The following is a 16,341-nucleotide window of genomic DNA, read 5'->3' on the forward strand; positions in this document are numbered from 1 at the left end:
TTGTAGTATCGTATGGCATGCATGTTTAAATCTCAAAATTTTATGTGGAAAGAGTCATAAAGTAATATTCTAAGCGATATTTAATAATTGCATTAAATAAATAAATGTTTTATTTTTTTTTAATTTATACATGTGATTCATAAAATTTGACTACAGACGCCCACGTACTATTTTGTTAGACGTCTGACCTTAGTCCCAGCCACTCAAGCGTGAAAAGTTGCACAGGTCCTGCCTTAAAATTTATTTATATTTAAGATTTTATTATTCGGGATTTTTGGGTTTAGTTTTATAAAGCTAGAAATTCTGAATAGTTGATAGCAAGATAATATTTAATTTAAAAATAAGATTTACGTACATAAAATCAGTTTAGTTAGCGCCATCAGTGGGGTGTTTATAATAAGTGATGAGAAAATAGGTGGTACAAATTACTTAGGCCCATTTATTCTTGTGGATTAAGCCATTTTGGTCACAAAAGGGTAAAATATTTTGGTTTATCTTCAAATTTTATATATTTCCTTTTTTTGGGGTATTGAGATTTATTTTTATTTAGTGGTTATTATTAACGGGGATTTTGGCTGCCACATTCAATGTCCATTGTTTTCTTTCTTCTTTTATTTATACATATTATGATACATTATTAAGTAGCCGTCTATATTTATACACTCTAGCCAACAACTGCAAAAGGTATTAGGCCATGCATCTAGCAGGAAACACCCACACAGAATCGCGAAAGTAGATTACACCGCTATGAAGAGGTTGTGAGGAAGAGGAAGAAACCACTCTTGACATTCTATACTTCTGAAAAGCATTCAACCAGACCAGGGCGAAGCCAAATACTCACTAGAGATGATAAGAATCATAACACTGGGCAAAATACTGGAATTCATAGAAGTAACAGAACTGAACATGTGAGAGCAAACCTACGGGGTACAATAGGACTGCAACAGAGCAGACCGCAGTACAGCCGACCAACTGATACCACCCACCGGGAAAGTTTTTGTGGATAAACGGGGACAGAGTCCTACACTACCGGAGGTTCAAGAATAACCGGTGTTCATAAAGAATTTCTTCTGACAGAAAAAATAAAATAAATCATCGGCAAGGAGAATAAGATTAGCACTAGATTAAAGATTGCCCTCAAGATCATTTATATACATGTAAAAAACCCGAGGTCTCAACACTGATCCTTGAGGGACACTTATTACTAAATTTTAATTTTATAAAATCAGGTTGTGTGCCACTTAAATTAACCACTTGAGATCTGCCAGAGAGATATGATTCTATTAATTTTATGCTGGAGGTCGAAAAATTAGGAGAATCCATACCATTATAACTATCATTGTTATTAATTTAGTACTTTGGACTCAAAGAAAAGTGTAATTCTAGATTTTAGAGCTTTTTCAGAGAATTTTAAGAAGATAGGGACTATTGATATAAGTCATTTATCAGGTCATTGCGAGAGCCTTTTTTATAAATAGTGCAACATTAAAGATTTTAAGTGGGAAAAATGGAGTCACTTATACACAAATTAAAAATCTTAACTAATGGATATATAATGATATTCACAAAATGCTTAATGAACTTATGTATAGATCACGACTATTTGATTTTAATGACTTTAGTAGGTCACGCAACTTAATGATTGATATTGATGGGACAAGTAGATTAGCTGTGAAAGTATATTATATTACATTCGAGAAAAATTTATTAAAATCATCAGGTGAAAATTGATTTTGTGAGTTCTGTTTACCTTTTAAAATATTGTAATTTGTACGAATTATATTCCAGATAGATTTTGGGCTATACGGATTTAGCTTTCTGTTGTTGTGATAAATATGCGTTAGTTCTTTTTTAAATCGGTAATAAAATTGCAATATCTTTGTTTAGCTAACTCAGACACAAAATTTAAAAGCTCTCTTTGTTTCCTTAAATTATTGTTAAATTAATTAAGGTTTAAATCTGGTTTTTTGTTCTTACATTTAATAATGGGAAAAGCCTTATTAATGTTATTCTGTAGAAAAACAACAAAAAAACTTACTTTTTCCTCAGTTGACATTTCATTAGAGCTTATGAAATCCCAGTTTATACTACTTACATGGTTAAGAAAATCATACCTGCCTCTTGTAGTATACGGTTGTAAGATGTTATCAATTGCGTTCTCTTTTAATAAATTAAAATGATATTCAAATAGTAATGCTAGGTGATCCGAATATTGTAATCATAGGTAAAAGCATCTGAAAAAGGTATATTCGCAAAATTGTTGTCAAGGGGAGAAGATAATTTGAGAAAATCCAGTTTCAACTAAATCAAGGAGTGTGTCTGTTTTATTATCCCATAACAAAAAGTGAATACTAAAATCGGCATTTAGTATAAGGTGATATTTAAGAGTCCAAAATCTGTAATGCATTTTCTAGTGTCAATCATAAATCATTAAATTATTCAAAATTACTAGGCCTATAAGAAGTCAATATAACTAATTTGTATTTATTATATTGTACAGCACAAGTTTCAAAGTGGCTTTCTAAAGATAGAAACTGTTTTTTAACCTTTAATTTTTAAACAAAAAAATCACTAGTGCTGGCAGGAGTCCATAAATTACTTATGTTTTAGGAAATAAAACCTCTTAAGTCCGACAAAGTGTTGCTAGTAGCGCCATAATAACAAAACATTTTAGTTTATTAGGATCGCCAGGTAGATCCTTGACTTGTAAAGGAAATGTTTCAAATCCAGGTTTTTTCCGTAGATATTCTTGGATTGCATCAGCGGTTCAGTTCTTTTTCACACGGTATACATATAGCCATAACTTAACTGAACAGATATTGAAGATATTAGGAAGCTGCATTAACTCTATTTTTCGATGTTGAAAAAGGCTTCAAGAAAGTTAACCCCATTATAACCTACGGGACTCTACAGGCAGTTTCTTTAGGTCATATTCGCCTTTCGAGAGAGTACCACCAGCTCGACTCAAAATCTGAATCCCAGTGACCATACAAAGAAAACTGGCTTTTTACCAGAAACATAATTTCACCTAGTGCGGTTAAAAGTGCTATTAAATCAATTTAGCCCTTTAAATCATCAGCAGGGGACGGAATCTAGCCACCACTTTTTCAGGTTGGGCGGGACTTACTTTTACCTCACTTGTTAGCCCTACTTAGAGCCAGTCTAGCACGGAGGTACATTCCAACGTGCTAAACAGCTACTAACGTAATATACATACCAAAAGCCGGGAGACCAATTGCCGAGGTATCTTCGCTCAGGCCAATAAGTCTGACATCCTTTCTGTTGAAGACTCTGGGAAAGGTAATTGATAAACACATTAGAGATGTGATGCTGGAGAAACGCCCGCTCAATGTCCACCAATACGACTACCAGGCAGGTAAATCAACAGACTTACCTCTCAGCAATCTTGTAACAAGCATCAGTAATTCGCTGAAATAAAAGGAAGTGGCAGCGGCGACCTACTTAGACATAGAAGGGGCCTCCACCAATGCACTGCCATGCTCACTTTATGAATTGCCAACAACAGCAGGAGTCAGCTCTCTTATCTGCAACTGGGTCAAAGCCACACCAAGTGACAAAAGAATAACGAGAGTTGCCCAAAATGAGGGGTACTACCTCCTCTCTTGTGATCGCTACTCATTGACCTGTTAACCATAATTCGACTGTGGGAGGTCGAAGTCCAAGGTTACGCAGATGATCTGGTGATCCTGTTAAAAACAAAACATGGGAAAACAATCTCAACAGTACTACATGAAGTGCTGAACATCATTCTAAAATGGTGCGAGAGGATGCAAATGTCTATTAATTCATATAAAATGGTAATAATACCATTCACCCGAGAAGGGAATATAAGCGAACTTAAACCGTCAATCCTGAGAGGTGAAACCGTCCAATTTGCAATGGGGGCGAAGTACCTTGGGGTAACCTTAGGTACGATGTTTAACTAGAACTCGCATATTAAAAAAACAATCAATAAAGCAAAACTGTCTATATGGAACTGTCACAGGATATGCAGAAAATCCTGTAGTATGAACCCAAAATATATGCAGTGGTCATCAGACCTACGATATCCTACGGCTCTGTGATGTGGTGGAGCAAAGCAACACACCAACTAGCCAAAACAAAACTTAACAGCCTTTAAAGGCAGGCCTGCTTGCTCATTACGGGGGTGATAAAAACCACCCCAACAGCCGCCATGGAAGTACTACTTGGACTGACTCCACAGCACATATACCTGCAGGGGGAAGCTTTAAGAACTACTTACAGGCTGCACCATGTCATAAATGGCATCTCGGCAAACAAAGTCTGAATGGAATTAGCTGAACTGGTCGAGAATGTCTGCAATCACAACACACTTGTTATGCCATCAGAACTAATGCCAAAAAAAATACTAAATATAAGTTCATACTCGGTGAACATCCCAGACCGTACGGACTAAGATCAGAAACGGATGGAGCTAGAGAAAGCGGACATCCAAGTATATTCAGACGGCTCCAAAACTAATTTAAGAGTAGAATATTGCACTAACCCAAGAAACGAAATATCTGTCTTGCGAAACACTCATCAATTTTTCAAGATGAATTAGATCCTATTGAAATCTGTGCAAGAATGCTTAATCAAATGCAACTTGATAACAGAACCACCAAAATCTACATCGATAGTCAGGTGGCTTTAAAAGCGCTAGAATCCTCTACCTGCACATCTAGAGCAATATGGAGCTGCAAAAACGAGCTCATACTGCCTGGGGAAAGGAACAAAATTACCCTAACGTTGATTCCGGGACATGCTGGGCTTACAGGAAATGCCAGCAGACAAGCTAGCCACAAAAGGAGCAGAATCCAACTTGATAGGTACAGAACCAGCATTAGGCATTGCCTACAATACGGCAAACCACTCAATCATAACCCTGGTCCATAACAAAGCAGAGCGCGAGAACTGGAGGAATTACCAGGACATAACCATGCGAAGGCCTTCATACCGGACGCAATAAGGAAGGTAACAGATTCCATTAGGAAACTTAACAGGAAGTACCTCAAAGCTCTAATGGGAATGTTTACTGCGGTGCCAGTGCAGACCTTCGTCACCACATGAATAGGATTGGTTTGGCGGAAGTCGCCGAATGCAGATTATGCATGGAGGAGGACGAGACTGCAAAGCACATCGTATGCAAATGTCCGGTATTAGAGAGAACCGGGCAGGTTCTCTTCGGCGATACCTTACCTAAGACGGAAGGCATTAGGAATGCTTCTCCCAATCAAATTATCGAACTCCTAAAGAGAGCGGATTTGATTGGAGAAGTTTAAACACCTAGGAGTGAGCCACAATAGACCTAGGATCGCAGTGAAGGGACACAAGGTGCCCGACTCATAACAAACCTAGACAGCAAACCCTACCAAACTACTTAAGGTCAATCAAGGAAAATCCGGGTATATATATTGTATTTGGTGCAGCTGAGGTGTAAACTACATAGGACAGACCGGTATGAGGATGGATATCCACAAGAAAAATATACAAAGAACCTGATGAAATAATATCAGTCGTGTCTGGATGTTATCGTTCTCTAGTAGAAGGTCATTTTCTGGGCTAGCGTGGCACTAGATTAACGTTGTTTTTAATGAAATGTTTAGAGATGATGGTTAATAGGTCCTTAACAGAGGTGATATTAAACGATAACATCCTGGATAAAAATCAGTACGCATATTTTAAAGGGCGGTCCACTGAGACATTGAGTCGAAAAAGTAGGCAATCAATAAGTAGGAAGCTGCATGTGGAAGGAGCATTCGAAAAAGTTAATGTAAGCCGCGGTGCTCTACAGCCAGTTTCTTTAAGTTATATTCACGTTTCGAGAGAGAACCACCAGCTCGACTCATGAAGACCAGAGGGAGATCGAAATAAGTGGCAAGTACCCGAAAGGAAACTGCCTCTTGAGGCATGTCTAGACACCAAAGTTTTGGTGTCTAGACATGCTCTCTCAAGAGGAAAGGCTTTTAAATGGAGATATATTTGATAACGGTTTGGTTATCAAAAACCGCCGCAGATAATGAAGAAGGTTAAGTATTCGGGATTATATCTAGATAGAAAACTCAGGTACAACAAATACCTCAGCGAGGCTGTGAATAAGGCTACTGCCGTTATGTGACAGTCTCATAGGAGAGTCAGTAACAATTGGGGTAGCACACCTAACATCACTCAATGGCTATACACTGCTGTTATCAGGTCTAGGGTGGTGTAATGAGGAGTGATAAAAAAGCTATCAATGCAAAGAAAATAGCTAAAAATTAAAGGTTGGTTTGTCTTTACATAACTGGATCAATGAAATCAATCTCCAGTGCAACGCTGAATGTCCTAATGAGGATCCCTGAGGTTCCTCTGAAAAAAGGACTTGTAAGGATAAAAGACGTCAAACTCTAGAAACATTGGGCATTGAGGCTTAGAAGCTTGGCTGAAAAGGCGTCAGTTATCCCTGATGCTTTCGAGAAAATGGAGGCTGAGCAACAACATTATGCTGGGCGGATTTTTTGAGGTGCTTAGAAGGGAAGAAAGGTCTGAAATAAAATCCCAGCGTCAAGAGGGCTTACAAATATGGTATACGGTTCAGCCTATTTTAAAATAGTCTTCACATGATTATCAGGAGCTGGCGTGTACTGAAGCTTCATATAGAATATACTGAAGCTGCTGTATACTCTCAGCATACAGCAAAAGGAGACGAAAAGGCAGAAGAGTTAGCAAGACTCGGTTCAGCTCTTTTAGGGCCGCTGTTTCGACACAGAGGAGTTATTGCAGGCCTGATTGGAGTCATCACAGGTCGGGAGTGGCGCAAATTTCGCTGTGCCCCAATTGTGGCATGGCAGAGGACATCATTTTATAGAAATTGCGAAAGATTTCTGTCAAAGGAGGACTAATATCTAATACTTCGGCGTGTTAAGACATTAAGCCCTTAAAAAGGAGTTTAAAAAAAGTACTAGCATAAAATATATAATTTTTTTGAAAATTTTATTGTTTCTATATTTAAGATTATAATTTTTTCGAACAAACTAAACTATATGGAATCAAACTATAAAAACCTATTAAGAATTAAAAAGATGCTAATTGCAGCAAATTTCTTAACACTAATTTAAAAAATCTCAAAATTAAAAATATATATAAAAAATTAAGAAAAATATTATAAAACTCTAAATTATCCTAAGTTCTTTTACATCGAATTTTTGTTATTCTTTCTTTTTTACATCCCCATTTTGATTCATTACAGATTTATCCTCCTCCGGCTCTAAGTAAGTGTCAAATTCTACCTCCTGGTGTTCAAAAACGACATCTAACTTTTTAAAAGGTACCTTTCTAGGTTTTCTTCGAATAGTTAGAAAATTATGGTGGATTTCTTGATTAGGTTGAAGAGGCAGTCCTTTTCCCGCATTTAAAACTTTATTCAAAAACTTCCTAAATCCATGGGTCTTAATAGATTTTTTGGTAACGGAAGGGTCGGTGAGAGTTGATCTTCTTATTATTTCTAATTTACGTGAAGCGGTGTGACGTTGAGCGGCTTTTACTCGATTTTTTTTTGGCAGAATTGGAGAATTAATCAAGCGTTTCCTGTCAGAACGTCTATATTTATCGGCGCGAAACAGAGTCTTAGTTTCATTGGAGATTTTCTTGAAGATGCTTTTGGCTTTGGTCACTTCTTTTTTCTCTGGAAACTGAAAAAGAAACATAAAAGCAGGTATTAAATTCTTTGTAAAATGTGCTGAAAAGTAAGAACTATTCATTCTCTATCGCTAAATCAATAAATGAAGACCTTGGGGCAAAAACCGAACATGTCCACGTTTTGGGCGAAAACTACTTTTGCGCATACCCACGTGCTCCATGGGAAGGCGCATTGATTGGTGCAAGAATCAAACAAGTCCAACGCATTTTAACGTAGCAATATGCGATTTGGACATAGCCGACTGCATGTTTTGGGGCAAAAAGCGGTCAAGTCCAGGACTTAACAAAACTTAATAAACGGCAACCTAAAGGTAATATTTTTTTAAGCAAAAACGGCGCGGTAATATGAAAAAAAGACGATAACAATTTTTTTCATTTATTTTCAGATATTAACAAACCTTACCCGCAAAAACTCCTCGTACTAGATGTTTTAAATGTTAATATTGGTAATGGAAACCCAGTGGCGAAGCGTACGAGTAGACAAGGTAGACACTGTCTACCCAAAATTATCCAGTTATTTGTCATTAATTTATCACGTAATTATTTCATGTAATTGTTAAATTAAAATTTAAAAAAATAACACAGAACGTAGTCGCTATCCTTACTATTATTATATAGTATCTAAACATGATTAATCCGAAGGCGCGCCCCGCCTGCCGCTCCGATTAAGATAAAAATACAGGGCTGACACCCAATTAATGTATACGAGCCCCAGGAAGACACATTGATATTTGTCTTCCGAAATTTGGAGCATATCGAACCAAATACCCATCAAGCAGGCTACAGAGGTCCGGCCGCATTTAGCCTATTACATGCAAAATTAACTCGCGGGGAAGACATTCGAGCTTTTGTCTATCGAAGTCGACCAGCTATTTTATTATGCTGTTGAGGGTTATTGTTTATGGACACGCTTGATCTGGTCGGCCGCAATACATCTTTAGTTTTGTCTGCATTTGGTGGGGGCGCGTGCTATAGTAATTTAATAATAATTAGTATTTTGGGTGTATAGAAAAGGTTTTTTTAGTGGTTATTTAAGAACGACTGTTCGATATTGGCAATTGTATTTTGTTTTTTTGTAAGTAGTATTTATTTTTATCTATCTATCTTTTTATGCTAGTAGTAATTATTTATTTCTATTTTATATCACTACATAATTCTCTTTGAGTTAATATTTCATGCGCTTTCATTCTTTATTTCATTAAAGTGAATAATATTGAATACACATTTTTTTCTAATTAACGATTTTTAATGTTTGTCTACCCGAAAAAAAAGTTCACGCTTTGCCACTGTGGAAACCGACAACGTGCAACAGAAGTTAGTGGTGAAAATTCTAATGTCAAAAAAAAAGGAAGAAAAAGGGACAAGAAAACAGAGACTTGGGTGAGAAATGTTCGAAAAAAAAATAGGGCTCAGGGGGCGGAATACAAGTCGGCTAAAACGGGACGATTAATGCCAAAACGAAAAACAGGACTAGATTGTAAATGTCGCCTAAAATGCTTTGACCTTGTAAAGGAGCAGGAGAGAAATAGGATTTTAAGGGGTTTTAATGCTGTCGCTGAAAAAGAAAAACAGGATATTTACCTGGGAGGACTTATTCAGGTAAAAGATGTTGCAAAAAATCGACCGAGAACTGGTACTTTAGAGGAAAAAGCTCGTAAGAAGACAGCCAGTTTTGTTTACAAGGTAGGTTTTAGATTTTGTTTCCTATTTTAAATGAAACTAATAATCTAAACAATATGAAAATGTTAATATTTTTTTATCTTTTTTATTACAGATTCGTCTTAACAGCAAAGACCAAAAAATATGTAGAGATGCGTTCTGTTCTTTTCATGGCATAACAAAGCATAGGGTACATCGTATAGCAACAGCTTTAAAAAATAACAGACTTCTACCGCCGCCAATAAAAGTCCGGATAATATTATTTCTCTTATTGATAAACATATACAGAGACTTCATACAGACTTCCCAAAAAGATCTTCACATTATAATAGAGAAAAAAACGAGGGAAGGACCTATTTATCTCCGGAACTGAGTATAAAAAAATGCATATGCTGTATTTAGAAAAAAATGAAGCAGAGATTTTTGAAAAAATAAAGCGTGATGAAAAATGTGATCCAAAAGTATCTTACGATTTTTATTACCGTCATTTTTGCTCAAACTACAATATGAGTTTTGGTACTCCACGGTCTGATACCTGTCAGACATGTGACAGAATGAAAAATTCAATAGCCGCCGAACAAGATTCTGAGGCAAAAGCAGGTTTAAGAATCCAAAAAATGATTCATATTAGGAAAGCGGATGCATTTTACAAATCCTTTTAGGAGAAACCAGAAGTTGCCAAAAATGACGAAACTGTAGATGCTTTGTGTTTCGACTACCAACAGAATTTGCCTCTACCACATGTTCCAGCCGGAGACGTATTTTATAGACGTCAGTTGTGGCAGTACAACTTTTGCATTACGTCTGCAAAATCAAGTATATCAACATTTTATATGTATGATGAAGCAACATCAAAAAAAGGTAGTAATGAGGTGATAAGTTTTCTGCATCATTTCATAAGCACGTATTTGTCTGACTCTGTTACAACGATATACCTTTTTTCTGACAATGCTCTTGCACAAAACAAAAATCATACGTTGACCAAATATTTATTTACTGTGGTAAATTCAAATATTAAAAACGTTGGTTTGATTATCCATCAATATCCTGAGCCGGGTCACAGCTTCTTACCATGTGACCGATCCTTTGGGCTTATAGAAAAAGAAAAGCGGAAAGCAGAGCGAGTTTACATACCTTAAGAGTGGAAACACTTGGTTCGTAAAACGTCTAAAAAGTTTAGGGTTGTTGATGTTAATCAGGACATCATTAAGGACTTTACCGAGCATTTCAAGCCCATTTTAAGCCTTCTTTCATTCCTTCATTCTACTTTGGAAAAAACTTAAGGTATGGCACTATAAATCAGCAGAGTGGAACCATCTTCGGGAATTTTATCGCTCATTCTCTTGGAAAGAAGTCTGCTTTAGAATTAATAACATCTCAGAATGTGCAAACCAAATTACAGAGACGATCTTGGCAGGAATGGAAGCTTATATCCCTTTTTCTACTAAATGCAGATCAAACAACAAGCAATGGTTCAACCTAAATTGCAAAAAGGCAGTAAAGACTAAAAACGCAGCATATCGCAAATGGCGTCAACATCCTTCCATCGAAAATCGGAGGAACTTTTTAGCCTCCAGAAATAGCTGCAAGCGAATTATTGATGAATGCAAAGAGAGTCACAACAACAGGATCAAAAACAAACTGCTAAACTGCCCAAATGGAACAAGACCTTTCTGGTCGGTATCGAAAGCCGTTAGTCAAGGATTTGCTAAGTCGGCCTTGCCACCCCTAACAGCAGATGATGGTTCTATCGCGGTAACAGCAAAGGAAAAAGCCAACTTACTGGGTAAACTCTTCGCGTCTAATTCTACTCTGCACTCGCAAGGCAAAACACCGCCATATTTGCCAAGAGTGAATTCATCGATGGGAGAAATTTCGTTTCCCCAACGAATTATAAATAAAATTCTTAAAAGCGTAGACACCAACAAAGCTTCTGGACCTGATGGAATTCCAGCCCTAGTACTAAAACGTTGTGCGTACGAATTGACTCCTCCCTTATGTAGACTGTTCACGGCATCGTATAAGCAGGGCTCATTTCCAACAAGCTGGAAAACTGCTCAAGTGCAAGCTGTACCCAAAAAGGGAAAGAAGACAATTCCGTCCAATTACCGCCCGATTGCACTAGTTCCAGTAATATCGAAGATTATGGAGAAAGCACTCAACCAACAACTGTTAAGATATCTGGAATCATCTGGACTAATCAGCGATCATCAATACGGCTTCCGAAAGCTTAGATCCACTGGCGATCTTCTGGCTTACGTCACACACTTGTGGACGGAGGCCATGGAGAAGCACGGCGAGTCCCGCTCAGTCGCTCTTGACATTTCCAAGGCATTTGACAGAGTGTGGCATGAGGAACTACTAACCAAGCTCTCCTCAATCGGCATACAAAACTCATTATTGAATTGGATCAAAAGTTTTCTTGAACAACGAACAATCCAAGTAGCCGTCGATGGACACCTCTCCGACAAATTTAACATTAACGCTGGAGTCCCTCAAGGATGCATTCTATCCCCCACTCTTTTCTTGATATATATCAATGATTTGCTAGGAACCACTGTCAATCCAATCTACAGCTTTGCGGACGATAGCACACTTATTTCCACATTTAAGATACATATCTATATAAGTATCTACATACTATATCTACATACTATATCTAATCATATAATCGGTGTTGTCACTGAAAAACAGCACGGTTTTATGAATAAGAGGTCAACAGCCACAAATTTAACCACATTTTTGCAGAAGCTGAATGGCGTGGTTGACTCTAACGGACAGGTAGATGTTATATATACCGATTTTTCTAAAGCGTTCGATAGAGTCAACCACGACATTGTGTTAAGAAAGCTAGATTGGTTTGGCTTATCGCACGATCTTCTGCAGTTGCTTGCTTCATTCTTGCAATCAAGGATACAATATGTAGTATATAGAGGGTGTACATCTCGAAGTTTTGTCGCTTTGTCAGGGGTGCCTCAGGGGTCTAACCTGGGGCCATTGCTTTTTTTATGTCTTATCAACGATCTACCATTGTGCTTAAAATATTGTGATGGTGAAATGTTTGCCGATGATTTTAAATTTTATAGAGCAATTAATAGTATTAAGGACTGCGAACTCCTTCAGCATGACCTGAATAGAGTAATACTTTGGGCAAAACAAAACAGATTATCTTTTAATGTTGAAAAGTGTATTTCAGTAAATTTTACTAGAAAAAAAGTGGCAATTAATTACAATTATAAAATGGGTACTAATGTCTTAAAATGTAAAACAGAAATAAAAGACTTGGGAGTAGTTTTCGACAATAAGTTGTATTTCGATGCTCATATTAACACGGTTGTTAATAAGGCATTTAAGATTTTGGGTTTTATAATTCGTAATGCCTGTAACTTTACTAATTTAAAGACCATTACTACTCTCTATAATGTCTATGTTCGCAGCATATTGGAATATGCCTCGATTGTTTGGTGTCCATTCTATTCGGTTTACGAACAAATGTTGGAAAAAGTTCAAAAAAGGTTTTTGCGGTATTTGTACTATAAAAAACATGGTGTGTATCTGATGGATATATCTTATGAAAATCTTTTGACAGAATTTAATTTAAAAAAACTTACTTCCAGAAGAACTGTGGCCTGCTTGTTGTTTACGCATAAGATCCTTCATAATAATATAGATTGTTCATTTATTCTCGAAAAACTGCTTTTAACGGTAATTATTCATAACAATAGAGATTTAGGAACTTTTTATATAAAAAAAACAAATACCAATTTAGGTAAAAAGTCGCCAATTTTTCGAATGTCCAGTGCCGCCAACCTACTATTTCATATTGACATATTTTACGAAACATTTGGGAAGTTTAAAAAAAATATATCTGATGTAGAATACTTTTAAGTTTTTTTCTTTTTAGTTTTTTTTTTTTGAGTTACCTAATGTGTTATCTGGGGGGCAAAGAATCTATTTTTTTTCAATTTTGTAATATGTAGTGCTTACTGTGCTTATTAGTCATTAAGGACCAATTGTAATCATTTAATGGACTTTGTGTTTGTAGATTGTATAAATAAATAAATAAATAAATAAATAAAGGAGGAAAAAAAAAAAAAAAAAAAAAAAAAAAAAAGATATATATATATAAGATACACATAGAATACATCTTCTCAGAATCTTAGGCAGCAACAAGTAGCTTCAACCAACAACGATATTAGAGCAATCTTGGAGTGGGGCGATAACAATCTGGTCAATTTTAACGCTAAAAAAACGCAGGCTGCAGTATTTACGATGAAGACTAACCTTGGTGGCCCGGAGCTGGTTATGGCAGGGAAAACATTGCCAATGAAATCATCTTTACATCTTCTAGGAGTCGAAGTCACCAACAGTGTGTCCTGGCATGACCACGTTGCAGAGATGGCCAGGGCAGCTTCCAAAAAACTCGGAGTGCTTTTTAAAACGAAAAAACTGTATACACCAGAACAGCTGCTGACTCTTTATAATTGCTCGCATGTCTGGAGCTCTGCACCCAAGCATATTTTAAAGCTGCTAGATTCTATACAGAAGAGAGCTATTCGTCTTATCGACAAACCAGAACTGACAAATAGTCTGGATAGTCTGGAGCACAGGAGAAAGGTGGCTGATCTCTGTTTATTCTACCCTTATTATCACGGTAAGTGCTCCTCTGAGCTGGCAGGCCTGATCCCACCTAGGGCTGTTCCGGCAAGAAGGACGCGTCTAGCAGTTGCGGCTCATCAACATCGAGTCCACCTGCCTACCCCAAGGACGTCGCTGTATCGGGACTCATTCATCTGGAGAACATCTTCTTTGTGGAACGGACTTCCACCTCACATATTTCCCGACGCATACAACCTGCAGCGATTCAAGATAAATACCCACAAATATCTTCGCGCAAACATCACTCCAAGAGTGACATAGGACTATCCTCTTGTGCTTGTGTTTACCATAAAAAAAAAAAAAAAAAAAAAAAAAAAAAAGATTATTTAAATATGAAAGAGGCAGTAAATTTTATTGAATGCAGTGAGTCAACGATTCTACCCGTCAAAATAATAAATTTTCTGCTAAAAAATCGGATGGCGTTCTTTCATTACCGAATAATAAACTGGCACAGTGTTATCCTCTTAAAATTAATGAAAAAAAAGTAAAAGATGTAATGCTTTTAGTGCAGAAGTATGTCCCAAAAGCTTATCAGTGGTACTATGGCGAGATATTTGCCAAAGAATCCGAAGGTATTCAAGGTGAAGATAATGCCGAAAATCTCGCGAATTTTGAAGAACCCGCCTATGAATCAGACAGTTCATTTATATGATTATTTTGTTTATGTTTTCTTAACATATATTTTTTTTGTTTATTGGTTTTGAATTTTTGTTTGTGTTCTTAATATATAAATATGCTGTTTGCATATCAATATATAAATTTTGTTTTATTTTAAATATATATTTTGTGAATATTAACACTTTTCTATTAAAGCTACTTTATTATTTGTATTATTTTGGCTAATTTGCCAAATTTTCAAAATTGTCTCTGTCCGATGTTTTTTATTAAAAAATCTTTTAAACCTAAGAGTACAGTATATAGGGACTATAAATACACAACAAAAAAAGGCTGGCTAAAAATATTATATACTGCTTATACTGTTCAGTTTTTCTTGATTTCCCAACAATTTTTAAAATTGGACATGTCCGATTTTTGCCCCAAGGTCTTCAAATTTAGTACACTATATACATTTACAATAATGCTATAATGTCCAAACATTGATTTAAGGTTAAAATCTTTTTTTTTTTAAGTTATTAGTAGATGAGAAAAATAATTCGTATACAGTAAAATTAGCAGATGGGCAGCTTTGTTGTCAAGATTGGTTAGAGATGTGGCAACCTAGTCTTTGACAATACAGTTAAAAGCCTGGTTTAGGGCACTACCTAATAATAGTATAAAAAAATTTTTGAAGAAGGGAAGAAAAAAAATTTAACAAAATTCTTTGTAAGATCAACAACGGCAATCTTCGGTAAGGCCTTATCACAAAAAGGGTATTAATAACCCCTGAGGTAATTTGGTAATTGACAGTTAATTAAGTTCGTCCCGTATTTGACAGCTCGGGCTTTATAAGAAATAAGAAATAAATCTATGGTATGTGTGCAAGGATATTTTATGGCTATTTTCGTTATGTATGTATTTTAAGCTCTAGAAATGCTATAATTACAGTTAATAGTTTAGATATTTTGAAATGCTAGATCCACTGAAGCTTAATCAAATGACAAAATCTACAAGAAAATAAACATTATAGAAAAATGTTAAACATCTTACCTTACGCATAGGTTTTGGACGTGCTTCTTGATTTTTGAAAGAAACATTATCCTCCACTTCTTCTTCTGTTTCATATGTCAAATAGGTTGGTTTTCTTGTAGTTTTAGGAATAGCTCCAGTATGTTTCATAGTATTTTCCTTTGATTCCTCACTCTTTGCAGAGACATTGGTCTTCTTAGACTTAGTATTCTCTCCCGAAGAATTTTGAAAGTTACCATTTTTTTGTTCTTTAACCAAATTGCCAAGATCTTTTGGGCTTTTGTTTTCTGCTTTTACATTATCTTCACTAATGTTGTCCAGATAATTAGATAAGGCATTATTATTCTTTAATGGCAATTCCATTTGAAGGTGTTCGAGGTGTCTCTTTCTCCTCTTTTTATTTTTATTGGCAAGAGATTCTTTAATTTTATCATGGCCATTTATGTTTTTCGCATTTAGTAAACAGTTATCTGCGTTAATGGATGCTTTTGGAGTTTTATCAGTATTAAGCTGAATGCGATTGCGATGAAAGAAAGGATGTGGTTCGTTATTGTCATTCGCCTCTTGATACTCCCTTTTGGCTTGCTTCATAGTGTAAATAATGACGTAGACTCCAAGAGCTACCACTACGGAGCCCAGAAATATAGACATCCAGGAAACCTAAAAATAAATTAAATAAATTGGATTTTCTTATAAGAT

General features: G+C 36.1%; 1 protein-coding gene across 2 annotated transcripts in view; it reads right to left on the reverse strand.

Annotated features, from left to right (window-relative positions):
- Positions 1-6,974: 6,974 nt before the first annotated feature.
- The window catches only part of LOC126748531 (uncharacterized), a 35,583-nt gene continuing 26,216 nt past the window's right edge, over positions 6,975-16,341 (reverse strand). For both annotated transcript variants that reach the window (XM_050457837.1, XM_050457836.1), the window contains exons 2-3: positions 15,664-16,302; positions 6,975-7,691 (exon numbers count right to left, since the gene is read on the reverse strand). In XM_050457837.1, coding sequence (XP_050313794.1) covers positions 7,209-7,691; positions 15,664-16,302 — 1,122 coding nt within the window. In that variant the 3' untranslated portion in view covers positions 6,975-7,208. The remainder of the gene's footprint in view (positions 7,692-15,663; positions 16,303-16,341) is intronic.

The sequence above is a fragment of the Anthonomus grandis genome, chromosome 22 (genome assembly GCF_022605725.1).
Source record: "Anthonomus grandis grandis chromosome 22, icAntGran1.3, whole genome shotgun sequence".
In the NCBI taxonomy this organism is placed as follows: domain Eukaryota; kingdom Metazoa; phylum Arthropoda; class Insecta; order Coleoptera; family Curculionidae; genus Anthonomus; species Anthonomus grandis.